This window comes from Podarcis filfolensis (assembly GCF_964270895.1).
Source record: "Podarcis filfolensis genome assembly, chromosome: 12".
Taxonomy (NCBI): domain Eukaryota; kingdom Metazoa; phylum Chordata; class Lepidosauria; order Squamata; family Lacertidae; genus Podarcis; species Podarcis filfolensis.
The window spans coordinates 14,792,598-14,807,296 of NC_139614.1; the positions used below are offsets into that span (position 1 = coordinate 14,792,598).

Consider the following 14,699-nt stretch of genomic DNA (forward strand, 5'->3'; position numbering starts at 1 on the left):
CCCAGCTTAGAATTCCAAAACATTGCTTCTAATTTACAGAGGAGCACAGGCAGATGTCATATTTTCCAATCTGGAACAAGTCATGTGTGCAATCCCTCCGCCCGTCTCCTTTTCCTACCTCAGTGGGAAATATTTGCCTAGCTAGCAGCCTGAACTATGCAGAAACCAAAATATTAAAAGGATTGCTAGAGTGGAAAGATCTATCAAATTTCCCCTGCAAAAACGTCAGACTAAAGGCTGGAGGTATTCTATACCTTTTGGGATGTCTGAATTTATTCTTTACAAGAAGCAGTGCCTATGATGTGAAATAAGCTGCTCCTCAAAATCATACCAGCTCCACACTTTGCTTGCTATGGGAAACACTGTGCTTCCAAAAACTATCTATCACACTATATGTGTATGACATACATATTTGCTATCTCAAGAATTGCCTTACCATGAATGCTTGCAGAGCACTGTTTGAGAGCTCCTTCTCTTGATCAGTAATCCCAGATGATGTGCCTGCTGCTTCATGTTTTTCTGCTCCCTGATCTGCAACACAAGTGTTTCAAACAACAGCTAACTCCAAGCATAGTTTCAAACCATTCTAAGCAAAGCTTAAATCATATTGTGTTCTTGCTCGTGCTCCAAGCGTATTTTTTCTGAGAGAATACTGAATTCTGTAATTTTGAATCCTTGCTTTTAAAGGTTCAGGTATATGTCATTAAGAACAGCAGGTTGAAATAAATAAGTCAATGAGAAACTTAAGTATGTGGGTAAACAGTGCGGCTTGCTTGGCGCCTTACAGAAGGGTTTCATGGAATGTAGATCAGATTTGCTGGGAGATGTATGAGTGATTTGCAGTTAAGATGAGAAGTATATCGAACTCCCAACACATCAACAGCCGAAACAACTAAAAAGCTATTTGCAATAGACTGCTGAAAATGAAAACTTAGAAATACACTCCTAGTTTTCCCTAAGTGAAAGCTCTTGTCAGCTTGGTTCTGGTAGGGATCACAAATTTCTGGAGTAAGCATGTGCAAAGATCTAGTTACAGGTAGGTAGCCGTGTTGGTCTGCGGTAGTCGAAACAAAATAATAAAATTCCTTCCAGTACTACCTTAGAGACCAACTAGGTTTGTTGCTGTATTCTGAAGAAGTGTGCATGCACATGAAAGCTCATACCAATAACAAACTTAGTTGGTCTCTAAGGTGCTACTGGAAGGAATTTTATTATTTTGTTTCTACATGTGCAAAAAGGAACCCTGTTCCTTAATTCCTAGCACACATGCATACACCTGAGCCTGTATTTTGCAAAAGACTCGAGTTCGTGGAGCTCAGGGTTCTAATAAAAAGTGAAGTCTGACATTTCTTCCCTTACAAAGTCCACAAGAAAATCCAAGTTCACCTTTAAAGCGTTTTTGCCCAGTTTAGGTTGAACTCTGATGAAAAAGGCCATTCTGGCTTCTATTACACATTCCTTGGTTACAACCAGATTAGATTACTTCAATGTGTTCTATTTGGGGCTGCCTTTGAAGTGTTCTGACACTTCCAACTGATGGAAAGCATATTAGCAATTTTATTTTATTTTTGTATACTGATATTATACCAGCTTCATTAGCTTCAAATACAAAACCCTGGTTTTGGCCTTTACAGACCTAAAAGTTTTAGGATGTGAATATCTAAGGGATCACCTCCTCCCAAATCCTAGTTGGGACCTACTTGCATACTTAAGTCTTCAGCTGAGGCTCTCCTCTGTGTTACCACATTGCATATCAAATAGTGGTGTAACAGTGGTTCTATCCAGATTCCTCTTATGCCAGCCTGTAGGTGCCAGATCAATATGTTATTGTTTTGAAAGTTGTTTAAACTGTGTGGTCACAGTTTTTCTCTATTATAGATCATTGAAACAGCTGCTTCTGTAGATTGGTCAGTCCCATTCCATCTGCAGCTCGTATCTTTCACCTGCAGGAAAAAAAGCTTGAATCCCAAGCCTCTTCTTACTATATTGTACCTTTTCGTGGATCTTTTGGTGATGAAACCTGGGATATAAATAAAATACAGTATTTGATTGCCCATACTGCTGATGCCATTTCACTGGTTTTGATGCCATTGCGCTGGTTTCCCAGAGGCTGTTTTGCTATTAGTGGTTTTTTTAAAAAAAAAAATGATTGTTTTATTATGACACAATAGCTGTGGAAGATGGCACCTGCCAGAATACCCTGTTCCCTATTGCATTTTGTCACTACCTCAACCGAGTCCTCAAACTGGGTCTAGGGACTGACCTCACTGCACTGTCAGAGGATTCTCAGGCACGTTTATCAGTTCAGATAGAGAGCTGGCTAGCCACAAGAGAAACAGCATTGGAGCCCAGGCTAATTCATTGTGTTCCTTACATTATGCCCCCCAAGGTATAAGAGTGCTGCACTGCACAGAGGATGTACAGGGAGACTCCCAGGGCATGTTTTGTTTTGATTTGACTGAATGCCCGCATGCTGCTTTTCCAGCAACACTGAGCTCAAAGCAGCTCATGATAATAATTAAAAATGAGCAAATGAGATTTCTACCGATACAATATATACAAAACACAAGAGCGTATGAAGCGAAAAACAAACCACAATTCGATACGCAATCCAGTTCAAAACAAACATGTTTTATACACGCACGCACACACATATATGTATCAGAAATAGCTGTTGACCACCAGCTGACACAACTTCTCTCTGGGAAGGGGCAGCGACATAGCCCCCGGCAGCAGGTTCTTTTGGAGTATGAGCCTGAGAAGCCCTATTAGTTGCCCCCTGAACATCCACAGTGGAAGAAAAGCTGAATATAAATGCAATCAAGTGCACCTGCCACCACCCTCTCACAAGGAGCTCTTTCATTTATTTCTGTTTTATTTACTACGTTTACATACCACCTTTACCCTCCAAGGACCTCAAGGTGGTGCCCCTCCTCTCCATTTCATCCTCTCAACAACCCTGCGAGGTAGGCTAGGCCTCCAACCTCACCCCAGAGAGCTGTGTGGCCGAGTGAGGCATTTGTCCTCCCAAGGCTGTAGTCCAACACTCTAACCATTAGGCCACACAGCAGGGACCCTCTGTAACAGTACAGAACCACAGAGGGTCGCCTAGTCCAACCCCCCCCCAAATGCAGGAACCTCAACTGTCAGGTTGGGCCCCCTCATGTTTTAGTTGTTGTTTACTCCCCTTGTAGGCTGGGGAAGAGGCGGCGGGATAAAACCCGCAACGAGCCTCTTCCCTAGGCGGCAGCGACCACTAGGCGAAGCTGCCCCTCGCATCCCCGCTCCTGAGAAGGCGACGCCTCACCCCGTCCGCCGGCCCTACATTCCAGAACCGCGCGGAGGTACACACGGCACCCCTCCCGCCCCATCCAATGGAGGCAGAGGAACCGCGGCTGAAAGGGGGATCATTCCGCCACGACCACCCAAAGGAGGCTATTCTCCCCCCCCCGCTCCGCCTGAGGAAGAACAAGTAGCCCCGCAAACAGCCGAGGCAGCCCCGAAAAGGCAGCCCGCGCCTGCTTTGTCCTCACCTCCGCCTTTGTCCGCTGCCATGGATGCTGCTCAAGACTCGCGCGCGGCTTATTAAAAGGCGGGGAAGGAAAAAGACGCCGTGTCTCTCTCTTTTCTCTCTCTCCACCCCCGCAGTCTCAGGTGGACTCGACCGCCTCCTGCGACAGCACCGCCGGGCTAGAAGAAGAGGAGGGGAGGGGAGGGGGGGCGAGTCTATTTTATACTCCCCACCTCAAGTTCCGCCGAGCAGCGCTCGCTCTCTTCCTCTCAGCTTCCGGGTGAAGCGGGAGGGCCTTTCTAGGCTGGTGGCGTCTTCTCGTTTGCCGCGGCTTGGTGGCGTCATGCACGCCTGCGACGTCTCCTGGCGGGCAGGAGAATAAGAGGGTGGGGCCATGGGGAGGGAGGAGGAGGGGCGGTGACTCATCTGGTTGTGGGCGCGCAAGAGTCAATATGGCGGCCGTGTCCAGGCAATTCAAGCCAGAATTTAGCCCTACTTCCTGACTTTCTTTTGTTCTAAATTACTCCATCAGTGGCGCAGTGGGTCACAACCAGGAGGTTGGTGCTGGTTCGAGTCCACCCCTGGACAGCTGTGGGCAGGATTCCTGCATGGCAAGGGGATGGACTAGATGACTTTTGGAGTCCCTCCCAATTCTATGGGACGCATTGGCAGGCGCGAGTTTCCGTGAAAAGCACTCTCTCTTTCCCTGTAACAATCTCACAATCGTAGCCTGACTTCTTCACGCCTGGGCTAGGGTTGCCGCCCGTTAGGGACCCTCTCCAAATGCATGTGTTTGAAAGGGTATTTAAGCTCTGGGTAGCTAAGCATAGACAGATTTACAAATTCGTATGTATGTGTGCGAGCGTAGCAAAGTCCAAGGGGGCCACCCTGTTAGGTTGCAATAGATCGTTATGGATTGCTTTGAAGTCACTTCAGAACCAGATAAAAAAAAAGGTCCACCAACTGCCCCACCCTGCCCTGTATCTTGCCAGAATAAAGGTGGCAAGTGGCAACAGAAGTGGGACAGAAGAGGACAAGTGAGACAAAGCACATCCGGCGAAGTACAGTGATACTGGGTTTTAGTAATAGCATCCTTTTCTAAGTGCTTACAGACTGACTGTTGAATTATCTGTTCTAGGACCTTTCCTGATATCGATGCCAAGCTTACCGGTCGGTAGTCACCCAAGTCTTCTCCCCCTACCCTTTTGAAGATGGGAACATTGTGTCTGCCTCCAGTCTGCAGGGACCTCACCTGTTCTCCAAGAATTCTCAAAGATTATAGACACAGGCTCTGAGATTACATCCACAAGCTCCTTTAGTGTACCCTTGGGTGCAGCTCATCAGGCCTTGGGAGATCTGAATTCATTTAAAGTAGTTAGCTGTTCCCTTACTACCTCTTTTCCTATCTTGGGTTGCAGCTCCCAGTTGACATAATTTATTATGTTATCACCAGATTGGGCATTGCTTTCCTTTTGGGTGAAGAAAGAGGCAAAGTGGGTGTTGAGCAATTCTATCTAATAGCATTTCTCTATCTTCTCCAGGCAGAGGATTTGCTTTTTCTTCCTCTTGTTTCGAACATAGCCAAAGAAACATTTATTATTTTTAACCTCTCGTGCAAACCTGAGCTAATTCTGAGCTTTAGTCCACCTCACATTCACCCTGCAACTGTTGGCTACTCCTTTGTGATTTCCCCTTCCATTTCTTATACACATCCTTCTTACATCTCAGCTCATCTTTAAGCTCCTTATGCAGGTACACCAGTTTATTTAGATGCCTCCCACTATTAGTATTAGTCCTGACCCCAAACAGAGCATATAGCTTTTAAGGTAGGGTTGAGCCCCAGCAGCAAGATGGTCTCAGTGTGTGTTGTCTGTACACACTAAAACTGTGTACAGTGTTACTGCAAAAACAGCTGTACTTGTGGTTAAATCTGCATCTGAACTGACACTTTACTTCTAGGATACATTACCAAAGACCCCAAACTCAAAATCTTAACTGATTCAGTCGGTTTTTTGATATACAGTGCTTTATTCAGATAATATTATCTTCATGGCTTACAAAACCATGAATAAATTATTGAACTGCACATTTGCAACATTTTATTAAAGACTATTGCCACTAGGTGGCATTGTGCTGCAGCTTAATGCACTTCAGCAATCCTTTTTAATGTTAACATCGGTATGAATTTGAATGTTATTTGAATGTTAATGTTATCTGAACGTTATTTGTAGCCAACGGCATTTATCTGCTTGTCTTAAAAGACATACATGGGTAGGTGCAAAAAAACCCCCCAACCCTCTGTGTCCAATGGTGTCTATAAAATTGAACACAATAACTGGCGTCTAGGCTGCTGTAGAGTAGAGATCCTACACCATGTGACTGCCGATAAATCCTGCATGTGTAGACATAGAATTCACTTCCAAGATAGAAACCATGCCGCCGAAACAAAAGTGGGAGCATAACATGCTTTGGCAATCCGACACTGGAAGTGTGTCAAAGGTCTTTTCGTGAATAACCACTTATACAACAGGGTTCCAGTAGCTCATCTTTCTTCCCACTCCCAGATGGATTATTATCAATCATAGTCCATGTTTATGTAGGTCCACCCATGTGAAAAGTAATATATATGGGGGGGGGGAATAAGTTCCAGCAAACACAGTCTGTAATGCAATGCTAGTTATTGGTTCCTAGCTCCATACTGAACACACAGGTGCATAACCAGCATGGTGTTAAAGTGACTGTCACTCTTCAGCTTACCACCTTATCCTTCCTCTCACTTTCTCAAAGCGCCTCTCCCATCTAAACCATACATTTAACGCACATTTAACACACATGGCTTCCCCCAAATAATAATTGGAACCGTAATTTGTTAACGGTGCTGGGAACTGAAACTTTGAAAGGAGTAAAGTATCATTCCCAGGATTCATTGAGAACAGCCAAATGCATTAAATGGATGGTGTGTGCTTGTGAGCCATGTCTCTGTTTTATATGTACTGTATATCCCGAAAATGTAAGATCTACCCCTTACATATTTATTCCAATACTTTTTTTGTCAAGGTGCATGCTTCGGACTGCGAAATAACTAACATACCATTTAAATTGTAACAACCAACAGGTAAATAAAAGCTTTTTAGTATTATAGCTGAACATAACATATCAAATATGCAGCTAACAGTACTTGTATTTTAACGGCTCATTCGTACATATTTGTGTGTGGCATGTGTAGGTTGTCTTAGAACACCTGTGATGTTGGGGTGTCAGGCTCCTGGGTTTCCTGAATATATGTTTCTTACAGAAGGGTGGGGTCGGGAAAGAGGAGTCAAGAAATAAACATTGGATGATGTCACAAATCCCATTAACTGTGTGAGCTACTGAGCCATGTTGCCTGAAAGCAGCTTTGTGCTTCAAATTTCACTAGAGAAGGCAGGAGACCACCTGAACAAAGAGAGAGGGACACCAGATTATTTGGTTTACTGTTCCTTATCAGGGTTCCCTTTATATGAAGCCTGGGATACCAGTTTGCCAGTTCAGGTGCTGTTTCAGAGCATAAGTAGCAGGTAATTCTAGCCATCACAAAAAAGGCAAAATACCCATTCAAGTTGCATATGAGCCAGAAAGCACAATTAGCATTTGAGTAGTAGTCAATAGTAACCACAAGACAGCTCCAAGCAAAGCTTTAAGGCAGCTTTAAGCAAAGCTCAGCTAATAGCTCTTGAAGAAGCAACTCTCCTGGGCTCTGTGTCTGATTCAGAAAACCAGACCACCAATAAGCTTCCCTCTTTTCCCAAAGATGTCTTATGTCAGGACTGATGGAAACAAGGCAACTGAATCATGAAATTCCTTGTTACCTTTTATAAGCGTTGCAAGCTGGGGCAAGGAGTAAAAAAAGCCTCACGGTAACTTTCTGCATGGTAAATTGTCAGTGCATGCCAGCAGAGTAGAATGTGGGTTAGGTTTTGGTATAATGGACAATTAAATTTTGCTCATGAGCTTTTGCTTAGACATACTGAAGCTCTAGACAGCAGAACCCTGTGATCTCTTAATCCCGGATGTGTTTGGTCTCAAAATAATCACCAGTGGTGAGTAAAGGTCTCTCTGCACATGCTCAGTGGTACTTTCAAAGTTGTTCAGCTGGAGTATGTGGAATAACCCTCCGCATATAAACAACATGCTTAAGTCTAATTAACACATGAAGGGGTTAATACTATAGAGTAAGCTGTCCTGCCAGGCTTAGCTATGTCCACTTCCCCTCTCCATGGAACTAAGTAATCAATTTCTACTTAATTTGTTTCCCCTCTCCTTTTTACTGAGAAGCTCAGCGTGCGATGAGGTTTGAGCTGGTTGTTCCAGCTCAACAGCATGGCTCTCACAAGCCGCTCAAGTTTCTACAACAGTGGTTCCCAATTAGCTAATTACTGAGGACTCCCTCTTTTTCAAAAGCCAAGCCCTGGACCCCTACTTTTGAAAATTTTTATCTCTATGGTAGTTACCGCTGCAAAACAATTTTTTGAACAAAATGTGGGGTAGCCCCTAATAAGCAAAGGATTTTAGGTATACTAAAAAACTAGGGCTGAGCGATATCTGTCTTTCAACATTGTGATGTATCAGCAGCTAAACATCGCGATATTGCAATATATCACAATGTCTGAAATTGGAGATGATGATGATGATAATAATAATAATAATAATAGAGATCAGGTGTGGGGATGAGGGAAGAAGCAGCCGCAGAGTTCAGATGGGTAGGAGGAGGAGAGGAAAAGCTGCTCTGTCTCAGTGCCAAGGGAAGGTACTAACATGGTGCCATGAAGTGAGAGCGATCAGCTACCCTGGTCTCCTTCAGCATGAGGGAAGACAGCCCAGATCAGCAGCATTATCAGCTGAGATCAGCAGTGCATTGAAATTGGCTGCCCTGCTCTCCCTCACAAGAGAAGTGATACATTGCTGCGTATTGCCAGGTCAAAATCGTTATCATGGTGTGATTTCAAAATCAGTTTTGGCCAATATATTGAGAAATCACACAGCACTAAAACAGACCATAAAATTTGTGATATCACCATGCAAAAATGACAAAAATTTAGTTGGAGGGAGGCAAGGAATGGGGCGGTGGACCCCTTGGGTGCATTCCACAGACCACCAGGGGTCCCCAGACCCCTAATTGGGAACCACTGTCCTATACCAATAATTTAGGAACTTTCATCACTTTGCAACTAAGCTGTGTTTTACTGCCTGTGCAACTATTCTGAAGCACATGAATCTGATATTTGTAGAGCTTGTAAGTAAACCATTTTTTAACTTACCAAACATGGTATTTTCCTATACTGGGATAAGAGGGAAAGTTTGGAAAGAAACTATTTAAGGGGACATTTTGGTGTTCACTTGGAACGGTATATTATAAAGGTCTAAAGTGGCCTACGTTTCCATTCTTTTCTTTGTTTCATGTTTTGTGACTTTAAATCTCTGCTAGGGCTTTCTCACTGAAGAATACTTGCCCCTGCATCTTGACATCCAGGAAATCTCTCCTACATTTATAGCACCAACAGAATAGATAGCCTTTGGGCCTCCTGATGCTGTTGGTGTCCAGCTCCTATCAGTCTCCACCAGCATAGTCAGTCCTCAGAAATGCAGGGTTAAATGGCGCCACATAAAGCATATTCCAGAGCTGGCTGAAAACCAAGTCCTCTTTGGATGACTTAATGAGCTCAGTGCATGGTGCTAGTTATTAAACAGAAACAAGAACCTGTGTATAATTTACTAAATTAGTTAACAGTTTTGAATGAGGAGCCTCTGGATAAACAAGGAGGCAGCCATATAGAGATTCAGACTATTAATTGATTGATTTTATATACTGCCCTATACCCTCAGGGAATATTGAACCATCTAACTGTAGTATACTGACTGGCAGTATAGTTTTACAGCTTTATACAAGATCTTTCCCAATCCCAGTCTTATCTGGAGATGCCAGGGAATTCATCCGAGACCTTCATCTAAGATATGTGCTCTGCCACTGAGCTATAGCTTCTTTGCTGCAAAAAGGTTGTCCAATGGTATAATACAGGTATCGGCTTTCAACACTCTTCTGGAAATGTCAGCGATAAATACTGGAAATGTTGTAGGAAAATATGTGTCTTTATTCAGTACTTGTGGGCCTGCTGAAGAGGCAAGTAAATAAATGTAGAAATTGAGAAGTAATGTATGGGGGCATTTGTGTGTGTGTGTGTGTGTGTGTGTGTATAAAACCCTTCTGCTCACCTTATTTGAAAGCCTACAAAACAGGCTGTTTATTGCTCGAATAACACTGGACAGAAATGTAATGAAAAACCTGGATATAAAAGCCTAAAGTTGTTCTGCTCCAGCCCGTAATAATAAATGTAACCCTATAAAACTATATTTATACAAGTGTAAAATTTTATATGGCTCTAAAATAAACTTGCTAACATATATAAAAAACACAAACAGCACAATCCCACCCCATTAAGCATGCTTGTGTTCCACTTATTCTAATAAAAGGGTTACCGAACAACCCAGAACACCAGTTACACTGGGAGCAGGTGGGGAGACATAATACCTCTACACCAGCAGAATGGCTGCCATATCCTATGCTCCCTCAGCCCAGGATGGGAGAAGAAACCCACCATTTGGAAAATCCTGAACTTGCTCCCTATATGTCATTATAGTGAGGGTGTACCTGCTGATGCAAATCCTATAGCTCATCAGCCAGTGTGATTTGAGTATGGGATTGTAGAGCTACCCACAAATTTACAACATAAATATCAAATTGGCTTTCTCAGTTGTATTTTCATGCTATAGGTAAAGGTAAAGGTAAAGGGACCCCTGACCATTAGGTCCAGTCGTGACCAACTCTGGGGTTGCGGCACTCATCTCGCTTTATTGGCCGAGGGAGCCGGCGTACAGCTTCCGGCTCATGTGGCTGGCATGACTAAGCCGCTTCTGCTGAACCAGAGCAGCGCACGGAAACGCCGTTTACCTTCCTGCCAGAGTGGTACCTATTTATCTACTTGCACTTTGACATGCTTTCGAACTGCTAGGTTGGCAGGAGCCGGGACCGAGCAACAGGAGCTCACCCCGTCATGGGGATTCAAACCACCGACCTTCTGATCGGCAAGTCCCAGGCTCTGTGGTTTAACCCACAGCGCCACCCGTGTCCCTTTTTCATGCCATAAGAAATAACGAATACCTCTTTCTCAATAATGGTTAATCAAATTATGGAACACAATCATTATGACTAAGCTGGTAACTTCTGGCCGGAGGAGTCAACAACTTTTAATAGAAGCTCTAGTCACAAGTGGAGAACCTGCTGGGCATCAGCTATGACCACGAGTGTCCAGCCAGAGGTTTCTGCTCCTGCCCTACCCTAGTTAAGAATCCAAAGATATTCAGATAGTAAAGTTTTTAATTCCTTGTTGCATTGCACATATGTCATCAAACAAAACATAAATTTTACCAAATGGTGGTATTTTATCCTTAGGCTAAAAATAAACAAGGCTTCTTCTCTCTCAACAACACAACTTTTATAACATTTTAGGGCTATCATTCTAAGTGGCATGACTGTTATATAAAACAGCAATTACTGTATCACGAGTTTAAGAATAACATAAAAATGGCATCCAGCTTAGGATCTGGAGCCCTGAAATAGTTGTTCCTTTATCCTCTCCCTAAGCATGATCTCCACAGTGCTGGGGCTCATCAATATATTTTGCTGCTGCAAGTGCAACAGGGAAAGAATATCTCCACGTGAAATGGAACTACTAATCAGAACTCACTATCACATCACAAAGGATTAAACTGCAAATGTTTCCTACGTGCAGGGAAATGGGCCTGAAGTGATCCATTGCCATCGCTTAAGGATCAGCTGGCCTCAGTGGCGCAGAGTGTCTTCCACCAGCTTCAGCTAACTTCTGTCATCTATGCACTGGCAACCTCTACACTAGATTACTGCAGCACATTATATGTGGAGCTGTCCCTGAAGACAGTTTGGAAACTTCAGGTAGTGCAGAGTTCAGCAGCCAGAGGCAAGGCGGATTTTTCAGCAGACTGCACTGGCTGCCAATTAGTTTCTGAGCCCAATTCAAAGTGCTGGTTTTGACCTATAAAGCCTTAAACACCTCAGGACCGCAATACCTCAAGGACCACCTCTCCCCATATGAACCAATATGGACCCAGCAATCATTATCTGAGATGATAGGTTCAGAGGGTTGGAACACAAAAATGGGCCTTTTCTGCAGTGGCTCCGTGTTTATGGAATGCTCTCCCAGGGAGACTCACCTGGTGCCTTTGTTGCATATCTTTAGGTGCTAGGCGAAACCTTTCCTCTTCTCCCAGGCCTTTGGCTAATTAAACATATGGCCTTTTAAACTGTGTGTGACGTGGGGGTTATTGTTGTTTGTTTGTCATTATGGTATGTGTTTCTGTGTTTTTATGTTGTAAACCACCCTGTAATCTTTGGATGAAGGGCAGTATAGAAATGTCATAATAACAAAATCATATTTGTTTGGTTTTGTTCAAATCTACTTATCGTCCAACAGTACACTCCATCTGAACCCATGATGATTTAGTTAACCAGGAGAAATTGTTCAAGGCTGTAAACTGTTAAAGTCATAGCTGAACAACACAGCACAGGTGGCCTGGAAAAGGTGGCATTGTAGAGCTGGGTTTGGGAACCTTTTTCAGACCAACGGCTACATGACCTTCTGGGCTCTCCAGTCCTCAGGTATGGAGGCTGATCTTAGGGATAAGTTACATAGTCTGTTAGAAGTCCAGCAATTTTACAACTCATTTATTTAACAACCCTTGGGGGGATGCCATCAGGACCCAGCAATCTGTTAGTTTTAAATTTGTCAGTGAGGCCTAGAATTTTGTAATAATAATAATATAATAATAATTTATTATTTATACCCCACCCATCTGGCTGGGTTTCCCCAGCCACTCTGGGCGGCTCCCAACAGAATATTGAAAACACCATAAAACATCAAACATTAAAAACTTCTTGTCACCACTGTCTGCTTCTATTCGTCAGGCTCCCTTCCTAAGGGAGTTTGTTCAGGAAAAGGTATCTGCCCTACCTCTTCCATAGTGAATGAAGACAGATGCAAAGAATCCACTCAACTTAGGTATTTACAATCTTCTTTTCCTCCTGTTAGTTAGACCCCATTTAGCATCTTGTGAGAATGGAAAGTAGTTAGTGAGGGGGAGGGAAGAAAATGTATTTTAGTACTGAAGACAATGTTTCCAGTTAAAAATACATCTTAAGTATAGTAAACCTATTTAATTATAACACTTTAATATTAAGTTGTCACCCACGACATGAACCTGATTGTCAGAAGTCATTAAAATATGGAGATTTTTGCTACAGTGTACACAAAGTAAAAGCAATCTTCTATTGGTTAAATTCCATCATGCTCACTTATTAAGCTATGAATACCTGGAAATCCTTTAATGGATTAACTGTATCTGCCTGATAAGCTTTCAGAGGCTGTTAAAAATAGCTGGAGACTGATTCTACTGACACACTTTTAAAAGAACCCTGCTCTACATATTTAAAAAAAACACGAACACACTTGATGTTTTTTTATCTTTTTGAGCAGGCAATTCCACTCGCATCTTCTTCACATTTTCAAGAAACATGCTTCAGGAGCAAACACCATTGAAACCATCTCAGCATTTTTTTGTCCTCTTGGCAGCAGACACCTAGTGACCCAGAGAAATCTGTGTGCGTCATTAGCTTCCAACGTGTGCTGTGAAGGCAGACATCCTTCTCCACGAGCATCTGTTTTGCACTGCGATGCTCATCCAAGCCGATGTCTGACTATATTGTTTGACACAAACAGAGATGCACATGGGCAGCCAGCGCCACCAATTGTTAAGTTGCCCCTGACTAAAACTGAACCGGCTGGGCTAATAAAAACATGCCATGCTTTAGTGGTAGGTAAAATGACAAGTGGAGTGAAAATAATCTAATTAATGCAAAAATATACAACAAAGCATTCGTTCTGGTCTGAATAATTTATTTAAGAACATAAGAAGAGCCTGCTGCATCAGGCCAATGGCCCATTTAGTCCAGCACCGTGTTTTCACAATGGCTGCAGCAGGGAGAGACAAGTTCAGGAGGCAGGGAGTACAGTAGTGTTGTCCTGGAGACCCCAAATCTGCCACTTCTCCCAGCTGTCCGCAGCCTGCCGCCTGAGGCGACTGCCTCACCCAGCCTCATGAGTGGGCTGGCCCTGGATTCTGAGCTCCTCACAGAGCTCTAGGACCAAAGTCTCCAAAGCTACTTTCATACGTGGCACTTCAAAGCACGTTTGAACCAGCTCTCATTTTGTGTATGTGTGTCCTGTACAAATGTGGTTCATGCAGAAGAGAATGAAAAGAGAGAGAAAATGCCTAAGAGCAAGAGCTGGGATCTGCAAACCGTTCTGTACTTCCAGCCAATTAAATAGTAACAGGCAAGAACACAGTTATAGAATGAGAAGTGCTCTTTTTTTTCAAGGGTGGAGTCAGGATTTTAAAAGGTGAGGTCATGAAAGAAAAGCTGACTGAAGCAGAAAATAATTGTCTATGTTTTGCGCAACACGTTTGGTTGGTGCCTAGTTGGTATTTCAGTACTTGGGGCCAATTTATGGTAATTGCGTTCAGCTTCAAATGCCTTAGTCTAACTAAAGGAGAAAATGGGATGTGGAAGAGCAAGAGCAAGGAAGAGCTCACACCCACAAACCTCTTGGTTTCTGTTGTTTGATTTCTCAGTTACTTCCTTCTTTATACACCAACTTTTAGCTACCCTCACTCACACTTCCTTTTAAAAATCCCGATGCAGTCAGGAAAGCTGTTTCTCATCAATGCTGTGTGTCTTGAGTGTGTGTTACACAAGCACACTGCACATACAACAACAACACACTGAGAATATGCCTCAGGTGTCCTGACACTGATAGAACTCTCCTTCGGTCATTGATTTCGGCTAGGAACTTGCTTTGTGTAAGAGAGGTTAAGGATGAGGTGTGTGAATAAGCTTATTGGTGTAACATAGCGAAGCTCTCAACACAGAGGACTAATTGCACTGGCATACAACCATATAAAGTTATAAAGAGCTAATTGACAACCAGTTATTCAGACTAGTCAGAGTGCAAATTCAGTGTGTTGTCTTTGATTTATCTCTTCATGTTTATAAGTTGAGTGC

The 14,699-nt window shown here is 43.2% G+C and overlaps 1 protein-coding gene across 9 annotated transcripts in view; it reads right to left on the reverse strand.

The window, feature by feature from the left end:
• CNOT10 (CCR4-NOT transcription complex subunit 10) overlaps positions 1-14,699 on the reverse strand; it is a 39,388-nt gene that overhangs the window by 19,487 nt on the left and 5,202 nt on the right. For 2 of the 9 annotated variants that reach the window (XM_083577920.1, XM_083577919.1), the window contains exons 1-2: positions 3,534-3,862; positions 437-531 (exon numbers count right to left, since the gene is read on the reverse strand). In XM_083577920.1, coding sequence (XP_083434046.1) covers positions 437-531; positions 3,534-3,555 — 117 coding nt within the window. In that variant the 5' untranslated portion in view covers positions 3,556-3,862. Of the gene's footprint in view, positions 1-436; positions 532-1,992; positions 2,087-2,895; positions 3,283-3,307; positions 3,387-3,533; positions 3,889-14,699 lie in introns of those variants that run through there. The other 7 variants (XM_083577917.1, XM_083577916.1, XM_083577915.1 and 4 more) reach the window with 5 other exon arrangements.